The sequence below is a fragment of the Carlito syrichta genome, unplaced genomic scaffold, assembly GCF_000164805.1.
Source record: "Carlito syrichta isolate Samal-C Ts95f unplaced genomic scaffold, Tarsius_syrichta-2.0.1 Scaffold305628, whole genome shotgun sequence".
Taxonomy (NCBI): domain Eukaryota; kingdom Metazoa; phylum Chordata; class Mammalia; order Primates; family Tarsiidae; genus Carlito; species Carlito syrichta.
Window position 1 is genome coordinate 524,958 of NW_007249724.1, and position 13,437 is coordinate 538,394.

Here is a 13,437-nt window from a genome sequence, read left to right on the forward strand (position 1 = left end):
TTGAGTTGGAGTCTCACTCTGTCACCGAGACTGGAGTGCAGTGACCGCTCCAAGCCACCGCAGCCTGACCTGCTGGGCTCTGGCGATCCTTCCGCCTCAGCCTTCCGAGTAGCAGGAATTACAAGCGAGCGCTACCACGCCCGGCTGATTTTTTGATTTATTGTAGAGATGAGGTCTCGCTGCCCAGATGGGTCTCGAACCCGCGGCCTCAAGGCAATCCACTCACCTCAGCCTCCCAAAGGCGCGGGATTACAGGCTGAGCCACCGAGCCGGGCTGAGACAGACTTTTTGAGGGAAACAAATGTACAAAACTACCTACCATTTTGAAAGAAGACTACTAAATACAAATAGAAGTTTTTCTGTTCCACTAATTCCAGTAGATTTTCTTTCTCAACCCCCTTTTGGTATGTCCTTGAGAAACCCTCCATTTTAGTATACCTAAAATTTTCTGTTTTTCTTGCCCTTTGAGTATATGTATATGAGTTATATGCAAAGATGTCTTTTCTTTTGCTAGAAGAGAATATTATTTTGGGGGATGGAGGCTTTTACTTTCCTTTCACAGTGGCACTACTCATGAGCCAAACTGTACCATTTTGTGCAGTTTCGATTCTATGCTTCATTTCATTGATTACCCCCAAACTACACCCTAAAAGTTTATGTATAAAAACTATGTTGTAGTCATTGGGAAGTCACATATCCAGTTGAGATAATGACTGCCATTCAAATAGGGAATTTTTTAGGATGTCTCTCTTAAAAGGATGTTATTGTGAAATAGATTACCTGTGATTCAATGATGAAATGATAGACATGTCTTCCTCTCTGTCCTTGGAAGTTGTTAAGCCTTCCCAGTAAGAATGTCTGAAAGGAAGACAGTTCATTAGTGTTTGCTCTCAAAGGTGCATTTTATTTGGAGAAGAAAAATGGGATAACCAGATGGATTATTCAAAATATCTAAACTTTACAGGGAATTTACCATAATTGAGTATTTCAATGGCATGTTATTAGAAGGGCTTGGTTAAACACACAGACTCAGAGAAGCAAAGGGGTTGTTTCTGAGTGTGCTAGTGTGAGATACATTTAATTATTCATTTATTTCCAGCACTATTTGGATTATTACTTTCTCTGTGTATATATAATTAGGCATCTTTCTCTGTTATACTTCTAAATCTTGTACTGCCCTCACAGCTGACTAAATAATAAAGTGGCTCAGTCACCTATCTTTTCTTTCAGTTTCTCTTTCCATCATTAGGGTTATTGATTGCCTGTTTACTTCCTGGCTAATTCTAGGTGTTATTGAGAACCTACCAATTTGCTCTCCTATGTAGTATAGTTAATAATGTTTTGGGTGGTATATTTTTAGTTTGGTCAAAAATAATAAAAATACAGTGGCTAATATTTATTAAATACTTATTATGTGCTAGATGCTTTTACATACTTTAGTTCTAACAGTAACTCGGTCAGGGCAAGTGGTAATATTTCAGTTTTACAAATGAGAAAACTGTAAATTAGAGGTTAAATAGTTTGTCCCAAAGTAACACAGTTAGTGTGAATGACAGAGTTAATATTTAAACTCAGGACTTTCTTACTTTAATATCAAGGGTCTTTATGATCTCTATACATTACTTCCTGGTTTTGCTCTGGACCTCACAACTCTGCTTGTTTGTTTATCCATATCCCTTCCACTGGAATGACATCTCCTTAGCAATTCCAGGCTCTACTAGTAGGAAATGTACCTATCATTAAAGCCCCAGACAAAATGCCAACTTTTCCTGAAGTTTTCCATATATCCCTGTGTGGAAGTAAACTCTGCTTTCTTTGAACTCCCACAATACTTTTGTACCTTCGTACATTTATTTTGCGTTGAATTATAATTATCCCTTTACGTGTCTTAATTTACCACCTAGAGACTCTTTGATTTCCTGTAGCCTAACGTTGAAGGTACTCAGTATTTGTTGTCTTGATATTACAGGCAAAACCCATCAAAAGAGAAGTAAACACTATTGATGCATTTTTTAAAATTTGAAAGAACATGGCAATGTGGTAATGATTAGTATATTTATGATGATTTTTGCTTCCTGTTGTTTGGAAATCTTGTTAAATGTTGTTGGTGGTATAACTAAATGTCACATGCATTTCCTGGCTTGGTGAAAAGATACATAATCTTAGCTATCATTTTTTAAAAAAGATAAATAATAATGAGACACATCTGTTTGACAAAGCTAAGAAGAACCTGCTGTTTTAATTTTGATCACAGCAGTGGGTCAGATTATGTTCTTTTAGAGCTAACTTTGATAATAGGCTCAAAATAATATTGGAATTCAACAATTGATTATTGATATATATATTATCTCTTACATTTATGGATATTGGTATAGAATAAGTTTATGTTAAACAGTCTACTTGTCTCTGAATATAATGTTTCTATTTATGACTTACTGTACTATTTAATATATGCATTGTCTTTTTATTTTTGTTTTACTTGCTTTTAGTTTTCTTCTCAGAGAAAGCTAATTAAACCAGAATTTGTTCATTGGGGTTGTAGGGAATCTCATTATTAATTACCCATTCAAATTCAAACTATATTTTTTTCTAAATCTCTTTAAATATGCTCTTTCCCTCTTCTAACTTACTTACTTTAACATTTCATTCACACAAAAAAGAACTTAATCAAAACTTTTTCTTTTTTTAGGGCTCAAACCGTGATTTTTTTTTGAGTTGGAGTCCCACTCTGTCACCCAGACTAGAGTGCAGTGGCCGCTCCTGGCCACCGCAGCCTTGACCTGCTGGGCTCCGGCGATCCTTCCTCCTCAGCCTTCTGAGTAGCCAGAATCACAGGCGCGCGCTACCACACCCGGCTAATTTTTTGATTTATTGTAGAGATGAGGTCTCGCCTGCCCAGGCGGGTCTCGAACCCGCGGGCTCAGACAATCCACTCACCTCAGCCTCCCAAAGGCGCGGGATTACAGGCTGAGCCACCGAGCCCGGCTAAACTGTGATTTTTAAAAAATTTGTTTTCCTCTTTTAATTTTTATTTAAAATTGTGGGGTACAGTTCAGGACTAGGTATACAAATGTTCACCATGCAGGTACCCTTATTGATGAGATGTGCTCCTAATCAAAACTTTTAATGAATACTTATTTGGTGATAGGGGTTTTGTTATAATTTACTTATTGAGTTTTGAATTCTGAGTCTGTTAACCTAGAAGTTCTAACTGTGTTTTTATACTGTCTTCCATCTTAATTGTACATATACTTGCTGTTAATTTGGCTGAACTCTTGAAACATCCTAAGACTTTTTAACCTCCTTTGAGGGAGAAATCCTTTTGTAAAGATAATCTCTTTAAAATGAATATCAACCTTTCTCACCCCATATCACTTGGACTTTATGAAACTGCTGGTAAAGCAAAAGGTGGGCAGAAGACAGTAACTCAAACAAGTCTTTTGGCTCTTGAACTAAGACAGTTGGCTAAATTTACACAAATTATGAGACTGCCTAGAATACTCTTATTGTTAAGGTTTGAGAATCTGATTGTTAAATATCTATTGAATAATACAGCAAATTAAAACAATCAGTATGAAGGCATTTGACATCAACCAGAATATAGAAAATGCTTAAAGTTTTAGTTCTAGTGACAAAAACTTAAGTTCTCCATTATAAAATAACTATTATCGTTAATGCTAAATTATCGCAAAAGTAATACGTTAATTCCAGGGAACTAGTATAGCATAATTCACAGAGTAGCTAACTTCATAATATAGAGTTTATTATATTTTACTGTTGTGTGTAAATGTGTTAGTCCTTATAACAATCCTATAGCGAAGTACTGTTATCTTTCCTATTTCATAGATGAGGAAACTGAGCAAAGATAAATGAAGGGACTTTACCAAGAATGTACAGTATTTGAACCCAGGCAGTCTGGCCTTAGAGTCTGTGCCCTTTATTCAGTACTGCTTTTTACTGGGTAGTTAAGATTTTGGGATTATAACAGACCTGGATTCAAATCATGGCTACTACTGATAATCTTGGGATGGGAGTATGTTTCTTGACCTCCCTGAGCTTCAGGTTCTTGTTTATAAACCAAGGGTTGTTTTAGGGATAAAATGAGAAAATATGTGTTAACTTCTTAGCTCACTGTTTAGCAGATACTATGTTTGTTCAGTAGATGGTAAGTGTCATTATAACAAATACTGAGAGGCAAAATGAAAATGTCACCAAAAGAAAACATCCTTTGCTAACTTTGAGTTATCCAATATTATAAAACATGTTTCTTGATTTTATTAGTAAATCTTTTAAAATTTATATTACTGTATTTTTCTTCCTTCTATAACTTTTTCTTATATATGTTTCACAAAATAAGGCAGGGAGGCATGGATTTTCTTGTATCACTTAGCAGCAAGGCATGTCTGTTTTGGCCTCTATGCTAGCCAAAACTTTTTTTTCTATGTTCAGGAATGGGTAGGTGGAAATAGAGGAGGACCTGTATGTATACACATATTTTTTTCTTTTTAAACAGAAATGGGATTATGTTTAACCTTTTTTTTGTTTGTTTCAGAGTCTCACTCTGTCACCCAGGCTGGAGTGCAGTGCCCACGGTTCACTGCAGTCTCGACTTTCTGGGCTCAGGCAATCTTTCCACTTCAGCCTTCCAAGTAGCTGGGATTACAGGCACGCAGCACTACACCTGGCTAATTTATTTTTACTTTTTGTAGAGACAGCGTCTTGCTATGTTGCCCAGGCTGGTCTCAAACTTTTGACCTCAAGTGATCCTTCTGCCTTGGTCTCTCAAAGTGCTTGGGATTACAGGCTTGAGCCACTTTGCCTCACTAAAATTTCTGATATAATGTCTACAGATCAACAAAATATACAGTGTGTTAGAAGTAGACCAGAGAACATGCACTAGTATTAATTTTATTAAAATAACAATGAAACTCCAGTTTCAGAATATTTAGAGTTGCTAACTGAAAACACTGTTTCTTAAAGAACAATCCTAATGAATGTAGACTGTTTCCTCTTGAATGAGCTTGTAGAAGTCTGACCATATATTACATTGTTAAATAAATTCACTGGTGTGATATAGCAGTAACTGAACCAGTCCCCTTTTCTATAGCTTCAGCAACAAACCATGGCTAATGATGTTTTTTTTTTTCTTTTAGATCTACACACAATGAGCTGGAAAAGAATCGGTAAGTCAGTGATGAGATGCAGCTTTCACTTATGTTTAAAAAGCAGACTCACCATATATTGTAATAATGCATATGTAGTTTTAATTTTACTTTTCAAATATATGGCCCGATATATATTTTTTTTCTGATATATATTTATTTTCTTTAAAAAGTGACGTGACTAGTAAGCCTGTACTTACTAAACTGGAAGAAGTAACTATATTTTTAAAGCTTATTTGAATTTTGAGTTTATGGTATAGCCTTCTTTATTTCTGTCTCTGAAAATAGGTTAATTATGATAGGCTCATGGTTTAAATATGGTCTTGCTAAATGATAGAGTTTCTGGAGAGTAAGTAATAAACAAGACAGATTGGAGGGCATTGCCTTTTTTCTTTTTAATTTATTCATTCATTAATTCATTTATTCATGCCTTCAACATATATTTATCAAGCATGAACTATATGTTTGTGCCAGGCAGGCAGAATGTTTTACGTAGAAAATTCAGGAATATGTAAGATGGTTTCTTTCCTTAAGGAACTCAGCTTTGTGGGAGAGGAGAGTAATTAAAGTACTGTATAATGTGCCAAGTATGGTAATGGAGTAGCAGAGATTACTAGAAGGTTACCTGATCTCCCTTGAAGGGAGGCTCACAAGGTACTGTAGGGAATGGTGAGTGAGCACCGTATACTGAGGAAACTGCAAGAGGTCAGTATGAGTATAAAATCTTGTAGCATGAAGTAAGCCATGCATGGTGTTGAAGAGTCTCATCAACTGTGCTGAAGAGTTTGGATTTTTTCTGAGACCCGTAGGGATCAGAGGAATGATTTTAAGATAGATTGTCATATGACAATCCTTTGTGTTTTGGAAAGCTTTGTATTTTGGAAAGATCACTTTGGCTACAGTGTGAAGAATTGATTGGTTGGGAGAAGGGATATCAGTGGCATGCATGCTCTTTTAGAGGTGATTACAGTAATCTAGGTAAGAGATGATGATAGCCATCGAGACAGAAGTAGACAAAATAGAGTATGGCTGGGCACGGTAGCTCATGCCTGTAATCACAGCACTTTGGGAGGTGGAGGCAAGAGGAATGTCTGAACCCATGGGTTCGAGACCAGCCTGGGCAACTTGGCAAGACCTCGTCTCTACAATAAATCAAAAAATTAGTTGGGCATGGTGGTGCATGCCTGTAGTTCCAGCTACTTGGAAGGCTGAGGCAGGAGGATCGCCTGAACCCAGCAGGTTGAGGCTGCAGTAACCATAAGCATGCCACCGTACTCCAGCCTGGACAACAGAGTGAGACTGACTTAAAAAAAAAAAAAAAGCCAGGCACAGTGGCTTACATCTATAACTCTAGCACCTTGGGAGACTGAGGTGAGAGGATTGCCTGAGCCCACGGGTTCAAGACCATCCTGGGCAACTTGGCGAGACCTCATCTCTACAATAAATCAAGAAAAATGAGCCACACATGGTGTCGCATGCCTGTAGTTCCAGCTACTTGGAAGGCTGAGGTGCAAGGATCGCCTGAGCCCAGTAGGTTGAGGTTGCAGTGACCGTGAGCATGCCACTGCACTCCAGCTTGGGTGACAGTGTGAGACTCCGACTCAAAAAAACATAAAAGTATGGAGTAGAATCAATAGAAATTGATGATTAGTTGGCTATGGATAGTTATATCTTAGATGGTATTACCACTTACTGAGAAAAGGAATATAGGAAGAGGACAAGTTTGGGAGAGAACATGAGAATTGTAGAAATAAAATATTCTCTTTTTGGTAGAGCAATTCGATTAGTAACCAACAAACTGGCAGTGTCTGCATCTGCCATTTTTGACAAACAAGCTCTCATGACCTTCAACTTTTTGTCATTCCTCTTTTTTTAAATAGTTTGACTAACCTAACTACTTTCTTAAGGATGAGTTTAAATGTCAAATCCTCTTGAAAAGGCTTAGTATAGTCTTTTAGGTAAACTTAGTAGCTTTTACCACTTTGCACAGTGCTCTGTTCATACCTCCTATTACAAGACTCGTTAGCATTGTAATTATTTGTTTATATGTCTTTTTCTGCCAAATGACTACCACTGCCCCAAAGACAGAAATACTATTTTGTTCAGTGTTGTGTCCTCACTGCCTAGAATTTGATGCATACACTGGAGATGATGGCTTTAATATTGAGTGAAGGGTGAAACTAGAACTCAAAATTGAGTGACTTAGTGAAAGACATGTTGCTAGTAAGTGGCAAAGCTGTTCATCAGGGTATCTTTCATTTTAAATAATCTCCTTTCTACCTTATGTATCAACGATCTGGATGGATTGAAGGAATTATCTAGCTAGTTTAAACATAGCCAAAAAGAAAAAAAAGGAACAAAAAATAACAGCTCTTAGGATACTAAAATTAAACCTTACATTAGAATTTACTCTAAATTATGGCATGTAGTGTATTTTGGGTCACATAGCTTACTGGTAAATATGTAACTTTTATAACTGTTTCACCCATCTGAATATGGTCTTTGGGACACCCCCTTTGGAAACCTGGCAAAAAACCTTTAAGACTTGAGTAGAGACCCTTTTTAGTAACCATTTAGAATAGAGCTTCTAAAATTTTTGATTAAATTTTGTGTAATAATTCTGCATGTCTGGCCGGTTGCAGTGGCTCACGTCTGTAATTCCAGCAATTTGGGAGGCAGAGGCAAGAGGATTGCATGAGTGCAGGGGTTTGAGACTAGCCTGGGCAACTTGGTGAGACCTTGTCTCTACAATAAATTAAAAAATTAATTGGGCATAGTGGTGCGCACCTGTAGTCTCAGCTATATGGCAGGTTGAAGTCGAGGCTGCAGTAGCCATGAGCATGTGACTGTACTCCAGCCTGAGTGACAGAGTGAGATCACTCTGACTTAAAAAAAAATTTTTTTTTGCGTATTTTTCTGACTTAATGATAACTTGAAAAAATCCTCACAGAAGATGATATGTGTATCACCCACAGTATTACTTTGATTTGCCCTGTAAGTTGTTTAATTTAGTATTCAAATGTGGCACAATTGTAACACATATAGTTTTTATGACCTAGACAGTATGCAATCTCCAGTAAAGGTCTTTTGTTCCTATTTGAAATACTTAGGTCTAAGACTTTCTGACTGATTTCCTACCATGCTACTCTACTGCATTTAAGGAAGGGATGATTCTCTTATCCTCTTCTGATAGCCCACGTAGGACTAATAGACATTCTTCATTTCTCAAGTTGTTTCTTTTCCTCTCTTTACTACTTTTTTCCCTCCCTCTCTTCCCTGAGGCTTCATTGAAAGGTGATATAGAATTAACTTTTCCAGCCGGGCTCGGTGGCTCAGCCTGTAATCCCGCGCCTTTGGGAGGCTGAGGTGAGTGGATTGCCTGAGCCCGCGGGTTCGAGACCCGCCTGGGCAGCGAGACCTCATCTCTACAATAAATCAAAAAATCAGCTGGGCGTGGTAGCGCATGCCTATAATTCCAGCTACTTGGAAGGCTGAGGCGGAAGGATCGCTGGAGCCCAGCAGGCGAGGTTGTGGTGGCCGGGAGCGGCCACTGCACTCCAGTCTGGGCGACAGAGTGAGACTCCAACTCAAAAAAAAAAAAAAGAATTAGCTTTTCCAAGGCATATTTTTAAGATATATTTTTATCAGTATAACTAAAACTCCAGTTTTAGTAGTATGTGTCAGAGGGTCAGTACTAGAGGAAAAATCAAATGTAATAATCTTAACTCCACTTCTGAAAAGTGACCAGCTGTGATTTGGCAAAAATCAAAAATATTGATAGACACAGGAAAATTTAAAGGTGGGAAGGTGTTTTAGTCAAATAGCAAGAAGGTGGCACAAGAATATTTTAAAAATTTAAGCCTATATCTTTGTCATATTTTTTAGGCCTTCATCCAGTTCCATTTAATAGTTCTTTTCAACAAGCCATCATATCTTCTATTATAAGACTGACTAGGTGGCATTGTAATTTTATTTGATGTGCTAAAGAAAAAAAGTTAACCTGACTTTGACATCCTTTAAAATAGAATTTTGGCTTTACCTTTCATCTGTTTTTAAATGTGACTTATGTGAAGAAAGTAACTCATTATCAAAAGGGTAATTTAATTTTGTCTTCATTTTGGAAAAAAAAAAACACTTCTGAAGTCATCTATAGTCTTTAAATTTTGCTACTTTATATATAACATATTCATGCCAGAAATTGCTTTTTTCCTCTTTTAGCTTGGTTCTGAAATCTTGCATAAACAGGTCTTCTGAGTTAGTATTTTTTTTCCTGGGGTAAATGCAGTGAGAATTAGAGTGGGTAATTTTAAATTGTTAGTGAATGGCAGAGTAATTCCAGATGGCTATCTTAAACAAAGCCCTAAGATTGTTGAAGTTCTGGGGTCTGGCCTTGAGGAGATAATAGCCACCAAATGTTGAGGCTCATTTTCCCAGATCTCAGAGGGAGGCCTAATGGTGGAGATTTGGAGTTTGGCAGGCCCAGAGTAGTTTACTTTGTCCCACAATTGCCCCTGGATGCCTATAACCCATTAGGGAGCTTTAGGTAGTTTCAGGATTGATAGAGATTTAGATTCTTTCTTTGATAGATCTTGGGGGCTGATTTCTGCCTAAAACCTTGTTGGTTATACTGAGCCTGGTCTAGGTGGTTCAGAGCACTTGTTACCTGTGTACTAACCCTGTCCCCCTAGGCCCGCAACAGGTCATAACAGGCCCAGGAGGTGGAGGGAAAGCAGACTACCTTTAGATGTTCTGCATTCCTCAGGAGCCTATGTGAATCATCTCATGGGAAACTTAATGAGTCTTTGAGATTGAAAATTAAGAATTTACTTTGCTTATTGGTGTATCTTATGAGATGGGTCCTTTGCCAGAAAAGAAACAATTCAGTACAGATTTTTGATCGCCTCATTGCTTTTTCATTTTCTTAATTCAAATTACTGATGATGTTTTCAAAAGAATCAACAACTTTAACAGGACTTTAATGGTCAAAAACCTTAGTGCTGACTGTAGGAAAGGCCATTCAACCTTAATAGCTGTCATTCCACCAAAACAAAAGGCTTACCCTTATTACAACTCTGGCAAAGCTGGAAGGCCAAAAGAGGACACTGAGCTAATAGTACCTTACTGGGCAGAGCAGAGGTGACTGAGTATTTGTAATAAAAGAGAAGGATGTCCAGTGAATGATAATAGGTGTCCTCAATATAAAGACTTACATGTACCTCTGAAGGAAAGATGGAAATTAGCATTAATAGAGTTCTTACTGTGTTCCCCAATTATGCATGGTTATAGTATAATTCTGTAAGGTAGAAAGGCAGAAACTATGGGTCAAATGTCATTAAAAACTGGCCATTTGATCATCATAACTACAATTTGCAACAAGATGAATGTGAACCAAAACAGTCTTCATCGTGATCCTTTCTGATCATGAACATGGTAGCTATGTTTAATATCAATCATTGTAGATGAAATGAAACATATGATACCCTATTCTGTCCTTAAAGTTAAGGTCATTATAGTTTGATATTTATATTTCATCTTTCAATACCATGATCTACTTAAGTGGCCAGCAAATGGCTAGAAAGGTACAATAATAGTCTTTTTTTCAAACTGAAGGATGAAACCCATTAGTGGCCTGTATAATAATTTTAGTGAGTCATTTTGAAAAATAAATGGAATAGAATAGAAAATACCAAATTGTATTGCATGAAGGTTAAATATAGAACTGTGAAACTTGTGTATACTGGGTCATAATGTAAAATACCATGGGTGATAGTAAAAACCTACTGCTCTGGATAGACAAGTAGAATGTGTGCTGAGCCATGAAGAAGAGATAGAATTTGAATACAAGAAAATAATAAGGAAAACATCATAAGCTCTGTTTAGGAAAGAATAAGTAGACCATGTTGAGTGGAATAGCAGAGTCTATTAGTTTAGTGGTGAAAGGTGAGGCTAGAAAGGTGGTTTGGGATTAGACTGTGGAATGTTACTGAATGTTAAGAAATTTGGTTGTTTTTTTTTTTAAAGTCAGACATCTCACTCTGTTGCCCAGGCTGGAGTACAGGGGCATGATCACAGCTCTGCAGCCTTGAACTGAGCTCAAGCAGTCCTTCTTCTCAGCCTCATGAGTAGCTGGGACTACAGATGCACACCACCATGCCTGGCTAATTTTGTGATTTTTTTTTGTAGAGACAAAGTCTTGCTATGTTGCCCAGGCTAGTCTTGAATCCTAGTCTCAAGCAATCCTCCCACCTAGGCCCCACAAAATGCTGGGATTACAGGCATGAGCCACCATGCCCGGCTGGATTTTATTTTGTTGGCACTGGTAAGTTTTTGAGGCTTTTGAAGCAAATAAATAGGCATGAACAAAGCATTGTTTTGAAAGCACAGTCTGGCTGTGGAAAGAAGGAGACCAGTGTGGATGCTTCTGAAGTAGTCCATATAGTAGAAGAATATAAGAGCTACCACTCAAGTGATAGAATTGGGAACAGAAAGGAAGAGAGAGGACTGAGAAACACTGTAAAGACAGAATATTATTTTCAGTTAACTGCTAGTACTCATTCCTCCTTACATTTCATTGTTCACATAGCAGCAAACATCTCAAAGAATATATCAAATTGTGTCATTTCTCTGTTTACAGCCCCTCACTGACTTCCCATTGTAATTAGTAAAATACATGGCCTATAAGGTCCTATTCTATCCCTTGTCTCCTACAACCAATGAGGCTACTTTCTTTCTTTTACTTCAAACATACCATGCTCATTTCCATCTAAGAACTTTTGTACTTGTTACTTCTGCTTAGAAAGCTCTTACTATAGTTGTACATCATTACTTAGTTCTTAGTTCTCAGGTCAACTCCTTAGAGAATGACAGTCACCTCCCAGGCATTTTCTATCATACTGCCTTTTATGTCACTTTAACATTTATATTGGTCTGAATATTTATTTATTTATTTGTGTTACTTGACTTCTTTCACTAAAATGAAGTTTGAGGAAGGCAGGGACTTTGTCTTATTTACCCTAGCCCATAGCAAATGCATAACACTAAATATTTACATAGTAGTAAATATTCATTGAATGAAAGAATGATATGTGATAGTGAGTAGATCTTTAATCAGCAATATGTTATCACATAATGACTTAAGGGAAAAGTGACAAAGATATAAAGTACTCTTGAGAGCACAACAGACATAAAATACTTTTATAGGAGGGAAATGGAAAATTTAATGAATTCTTAAAATATAAATAAATTGTATGAGAGCTGGGCGCAGTGGCTCATGTCTGTAATCTAGCACTTTGAGAGATCAAGGCAAGAGGATTGCTTGAGCCCAGGAGTTTGAGACCAGCCTGGGCAACATAATGAGATTCCTGCCTTTACAAAAAATTTGCCAGATCTGGGAGCGCATACCTATAGTCTCAGCTACTCAGGAGGCTGAGGTGGAAGGATTGCCTGGTCCCAGGAGTTCAAGGCTGCTACAAGTCGTGAGTGTGTACCACTGCACTCCAGCCTGGGTGACAGAATTCCAACTCAAAAAAAAAAAAAGTATTTGTGAAAACTTGATAAATGGGAATATCTTAAAGAATTTTCACTATGTAGGACTTTATCATACTTTTTTAGAAGCTTACTGACTCTTTCAGTTCTTTAGGATACCACACAGTGTACTAAGACAAGGATGGATAATTTTGTAAAGGGGAATAGTTTACCTGATGGAGTTTATGTCCACTTGTAAGATCTTTATTCTTTTCTCGTTTCATGACTTGAAAATGGTAAGCATTTTTACAAGGAAGAGACTTATATATATTCAGAGACTGTAATCCTGTAAATAATTTCAGGGTTTTTGTGTTGGAATTTTTGATGTATTAAATATGTTTATCTTCGTTGTTTGGACATGAGATAATGCAATTTTTTTTCTAGACTGTCTACCATGTCCTCATTTGACATGAATATTTTGACAGACTGTTAATTTTGGTTTGCCTTATCTTAGAACAAAACATAAGAGTAAATCTTTATGACCATGGGTTAGGTAATGGTTTCTTGGTACATCATCTGAATATTTAGGATTCCATGGCAGGAGGAGTGTATCCTAACTGGCTTTAGCTGCATATTTTGTGTGCTTTTATCACATTTGTTTTAAAAGAGTATGCACTTTTATACACAGTGTGCACATTCTAGAAAAAAATGTACATTTGTTAGGAAGAAACAGGATTGGTTTGGCAGAACTTTCTTTAAAATTCTTAACCTCGACTAATAATACTTGGAGAGTATTTGCTTACATTAAAGA

The 13,437-nt window shown here is 37.1% G+C and overlaps 1 protein-coding gene across 5 annotated transcripts in view; it reads left to right on the plus strand.

Annotated features, from left to right (window-relative positions):
• The window catches only part of MXI1 (MAX interactor 1, dimerization protein), a 72,566-nt gene that overhangs the window by 19,538 nt on the left and 39,591 nt on the right, over window positions 1-13,437 (plus strand). For 4 of the 5 annotated variants that reach the window (XM_008061835.2, XM_021714341.1, XM_021714340.1 and 1 more), the window contains one exon: window positions 5,154-5,183. The exons of the other annotated variant lie outside the window; for it this stretch is intronic. In XM_008061835.2, the coding sequence (XP_008060026.1) occupies window positions 5,154-5,183 (30 nt within the window). The remainder of the gene's footprint in view (window positions 1-5,153; window positions 5,184-13,437) is intronic. 5 annotated transcript variants of the gene reach the window in all.